General features: G+C 32.1%; 1 protein-coding gene across 1 annotated transcript; it reads left to right on the top strand.

Moving 5' to 3' along the window:
- On the top strand, positions 317–1,777 carry LOC107643318 (isoliquiritigenin 2'-O-methyltransferase-like). Its single transcript, XM_021123377.1, has 3 exons — positions 317–797; positions 1,074–1,384; positions 1,514–1,777. Exons 1-3 carry the CDS (start codon positions 418–420, stop codon positions 1,585–1,587), a joined length of 765 nt encoding a protein of 254 aa, XP_020979036.1. The 5' UTR covers positions 317–417; the 3' UTR covers positions 1,588–1,777.

Below are 5,176 nucleotides of genomic sequence, written 5' to 3'. Positions count from 1 at the left end.
TCATTCTTTCACGTCTTTACAAANNNNAGATTAAAAAGAAATTTTTTTTTAAAAAATTATAAGGAAGTGAAGTATATATTTTACCAATAGAGGAAAAGAAAGTATCATTTTAGCACCTCTCAGAAGAAGAGAATAAAATTTTCTCTTATTTTTATTGATATAGTATTATATAGTTAGACACATATAAAACTATTTTATGTAAGTGAAATATCAAAATTGAATTTATATTAAAATAACATCCATTGAATTATAGTTTGAGAGATGAGTTTACATACCTAAAATAAAATTGAAAAAACTCAGCTACTCCATGATTGACAAATATATACATATATACATAGTGAGTAATTAAGCAAGATCATACACACATAGATACACAATATTATCAGGTGAAAGAGTAAAGTAGCAGTAGTGTCCAAGATGCATGACAATGATCCTTTCACCAAAGCTCTTTCATTAGCAGGTGCTCAAGTGTTTCCTGCAATCTTGAACGCTGCTGTTGATATGAACTTGTTTGAGATCATAGCAAAGGCAGAGACTTCGCTGGGGATGTGTGCATCTGAAATTGCGTCCAAGCTTCCAAACCAACACTCTGATATGGCCAACAGGCTTGAACGCATGCTGCCATTGTTGGCGGTACATTCTCTTCTCACTTGCTCCATTCGCACCAATCAAGATGGTGACACAGAGAAGGTTTATGCTCTCTCCCCTGTTGGACAATACTTTACACGTAATGATCAACAAGGAAGTTCCTTGGCTGCATTGTCAACTTTAATCTATCAAGGATACCGTAATGTTTGGTAATTGTATATTACTTAGCTTAAGTTATTGATTATTATTCATTATTATACCATATGTGTCCTTAAATTTAGTGATTTTGATAGGGTTTAATTCTGTGAAACTTTATAATTTTAATTAGATATTTAATTAAGAACTTTAAAAATTTAAAAACCTAGTTACAAATTTTAAAAATTTATAAGATTTAACACAATAATTTAATCTATATAATCCAGTTTATATATTTTTCTGTTATATTCTCCAATTTCTAAAATTAACTATTATGTTTTAAAAAACAGGAAAGATACAAAAGATGCAATATTAGACGCTAACAATCACAACCATTTCCAAAAAGTGTATGGAAAGTTAGCATTTGAATATATGGAGACAGATAGAGAGTTCGGTAACCTTTTCGGGCAAGCAATGTCTCAAGCTGGACCTCTGGTAATGAAATCAATCCTTGATTCATATAAAGGCTTTGAGGGAATATCAACGTTAGTTGATGTCGGAGGTGGATATGGACAAGCCCTGAAACAAATTCTCTTTCACTATCCATCAATTAAAGGAATTAATTTTGATTTACCTCACGTTGTGGAAAACGCACCTCCAGGTACGTAATTGTTGCCCACTTTATTTTATTAAGGGATAAGGGACCTTCCCCTTGGCCTATAGCCTTCTAATCGGAAAAGGGGCAATTGGATTTCGTTCCTGACACTTCATAGCAACTCACTTCCTACAGTCAAGGGCGATCGGGCCAGGCCGAGTCAGAAAGGCTTTGATGACTCAAAGTTCATATTAGGGAAAGGAGAGTGAGGGGCAGAGGGGGCTGTCCTCGGCCGATCATCCAATTCATTCCAACAGACAGGCATGGTTCTGTAGTCAAAGCAACTTCGTCATTTTTGTGCATTGATTTGGTCCCTAACGTTTAGGTCAGAATCGAAACTATTTCTAATATAATTTTTAATTTAGAATCATCTTTAACATTTTTTTGGTATTAAAATTATCTTTTTAATTTTTTATGGACAAAAATACTCTCCACCACAACCAGCATCTTTACCACCACCACCACCACCACCTTCCTTAATGCCATCAAATACTAATAATTAGATTCAAGAACACCAACAATAACACTTTATTCAAATTCAGTAATAATAACATCAAATTCAACAACAAAATCAATAACACACAACAACAATGAAATAAAAAATAATAAATTAAAATCAGAATTAGAAACAAAAACAGAAACATAAGTAAAAAAAGCAAACACAGCTCAACCAGAAGCTCAAGCAGAAACAGAAAGCAAAGGCCGAAGCAAGATGCAGAAGCTGAAGCAAGAAGTAAAAGCAAAAACGGGAAGGTGCAGCAACGACGCGGCAAGGCGGCAGAGGCGAGGTCAGTGGCGACAGTGGCTCGCGTCTCCTCTCTCCCTCGTAATCTCTCTCTCCTTCTGGTTCTGATTCCCGACGGCGACGGCGGCTCCAAGCCTTGCCGGCGCCGTCCCCCTTTTCCCCCCTCTTCCTTTCTTTCCCTTCTTCCCTTCCCCCTTCTTCTTTTATTTTTTTTTTAATTTTATAATTTTTTTATTAGGATAGGGGTAATTTAGTAATAAAATTAAAAAATTTATTAAAAATACGATTTTAATACGAAAAAAACGTTAAGAATGATTCTAAATAAAAAATTACGTTCTGGACGATTTAGATTCTGACCCTAAACGTTAGGGATCAGACCAAAACAATACTTACCCCTTTTATTAATTTAATTTTGATATGCTATGAGTATAAAATAATTTTAGACTAGCATCTAATTATATAATATCATGTCAATAAAAATAATTATTTTCGATAAATAGTCATCTAAAATAATAAATGTGATTAGACAATTATATAAAATATTTTATGATGTCAATACATCACAATTAATTTTTTATTTTATTTAATTGACTAATAATTTGATCTCAAAATAAATAATTAATATATCAATATATTTTATATCGTGTCATATCCTGTATCTATGTCAATGTCTGTCTACGGTCACTTTTAACTTTTTAACTCCTTAACTGATTACGACCATTCAACCTCTTCCGCCACTGTTCTCCCGGTCCCAGTATTCGCGACCCATGCTTTCTTCGTCCTCTCAACATTTTAACCCACAAACACAAAATCACCATTGGAAATCCTCATCCTATGAATTTCCCTTATCAAAACCAGAGACTATCCTCAACCCAGATTCAAACTAACCAATCAACACACATATTCATCATCTACAATTTTCACAAGCTAAATCACAGCACTTTTCAAAACAGTGGGTTCCAAAGTTGAATTAATCCTATATTTAGCTGATTAGTTATTAATCAACCTCCAACTAATTTTTCATTTTTAATTTAGTCTTATCATTTTTCAATAAAAAACCACCACAAAGAAATAATAACTAGTTTTTTGCGCAGCTCTAAATCTAGTTTATTATAAAGACATGTGTTAAGGGTCAAAGGAGGAGGTAGGATGCACATGGGTCATGTGAAATCGGGTTTGATATGACTCAGATTCGACTCGAAATATACACCGGGTCTATTTATTAGACCCGAATCTGGCCCTAAACCCGATGAAATTAATATACTTTCGGATTAGCATGTAAAAATATTCAAATTTTTAAGACTCTAACCATTATTTAACATGATAAAATTCACTTAGAAAAATATAACAAGAACTAACTCTTCTTCAAAATTAAAGCATAACCACAATCAATACTAATATTATCTAATAATACCAAATATTTAAATCAATACAAATAACACAATATTATGCATTAGTCTAAACATAAAACATTAACTTAGTCTTATAATGACTAATAAGACAAAATATTAAGGTTTATAATACTTAAATACCACATAAGAATAGTTATGATCCATCACTAATAATACAAAATATTAATTTTGTATGATGACCGGGCCACCGGACCAAATTCGGGTGACCCGAACTATGGTCCGAACCCGACCCGAAATAATGACCGGATCTATTTTTAAGACCCTTACCCGGCCTTAAACCCGATAAAATCACACCAAATTAGGCCCTAAAATATTTGGAACCGGGCCGGATTTTCGGATCGAGTCGGGCCATGTGCACCCCTAGGAGGAGGTGTAGTATTATATAGTTTATTTTTTTATTTATTTTCTCTTTTCTAAATATTTTATAATCATTTTTAGGGCAATTTACCCAAATAAATAAATTAAGTGAATCCTTTACCTAAATACACAAAATGGAAACTTGTTATGCACATGTGCATTTTTACTATTATGTAAACCGTGGTAGCCAACTACGGTTTTTAATTTCTACGTAAACCGTTGCTACCATGGACGAATTATGGTTGGAACACATTAAGCATAAACTGTGGTAGCCTCCCACGGTTTATGAAGAGAATGGCTTCAACGTAAACCCCTCTAGCTTCCCAAGGTTTACATGTTAGGTAGTATAAATACATAAACAAACATATACAAGTGATTCAATTAAACATATAAAATAAATGGAGATGAATTTAGTACACTAAACAAACATGTCGACATTCATTGACTTAACCAACCTTACATTACTCAAATTAAGAGTGCCTAATACAACTTAAACAGACCCAATAAACTAGTGGCGGAGCTTAGTTCAGACAAGGGGGCATAGCCCCCCAAACTTTTTATAAAAAACTTAGTAGTACTTTTTCAAAAGATAAAAAATAATTCAATTGATTTAAATACTTTACTATGACTTAAAGTATGTAATAAGTTCAATAAACAACACTCTCTCTATCTTTAAGTTCAAATATAAAAAATTAGATATTTTTTATTTATTTAATTTAATATTATTTTATATTTTATTATTTATTTAATTTAATTTTTATATAATAAAAAATAATAGAATATTCAATAAGTATTAATATTATTGTCCAATAAAAAATTTAATATGTTTGTTTAGTATACTAAATTCATCTGAGTAAGTCCATTTATTTTATATGTTTAATTGAATCACTTTTATATGTTTGTTTATGTATTTATACTACCTAACATGTAAACCTTGGGAAGCTAAGGGGGGTCTACGTTGAAGCCATTCTCTTCATAAACCGTGGTAGCCGTGGGAGGCTACCACGGTTTATGCCTAATGTGTTCCAACCATAATACGTCCCTGGTAGCAACGGTTTACGTAGAAATTAAAAACCGTGGTTGGCTACGACGGTTTACATAATAGTAAAAATGCACATGCGCGTAAAAAATTTTCATTTTGTGTATTTAGGTAAAGAATTCACTCAATTTATTTATTTGGGTAAATTGCCCTATTTTTACTTTTATAATTGTAAATAATTTATTTGTATATTTTTTTTTTCGAGACACCTTTTTTTAAATTTGAGTAAATAGTTAAATTAGTCT

This window comes from Arachis ipaensis, chromosome B05, assembly GCF_000816755.2.
Source record: "Arachis ipaensis cultivar K30076 chromosome B05, Araip1.1, whole genome shotgun sequence".
Taxonomy (NCBI): Eukaryota; Viridiplantae; Streptophyta; class Magnoliopsida; order Fabales; family Fabaceae; genus Arachis; species Arachis ipaensis.
Note: the sequence above shows the minus strand (reverse complement) of the source record. Positions and strands in the feature narration are given on the sequence as shown.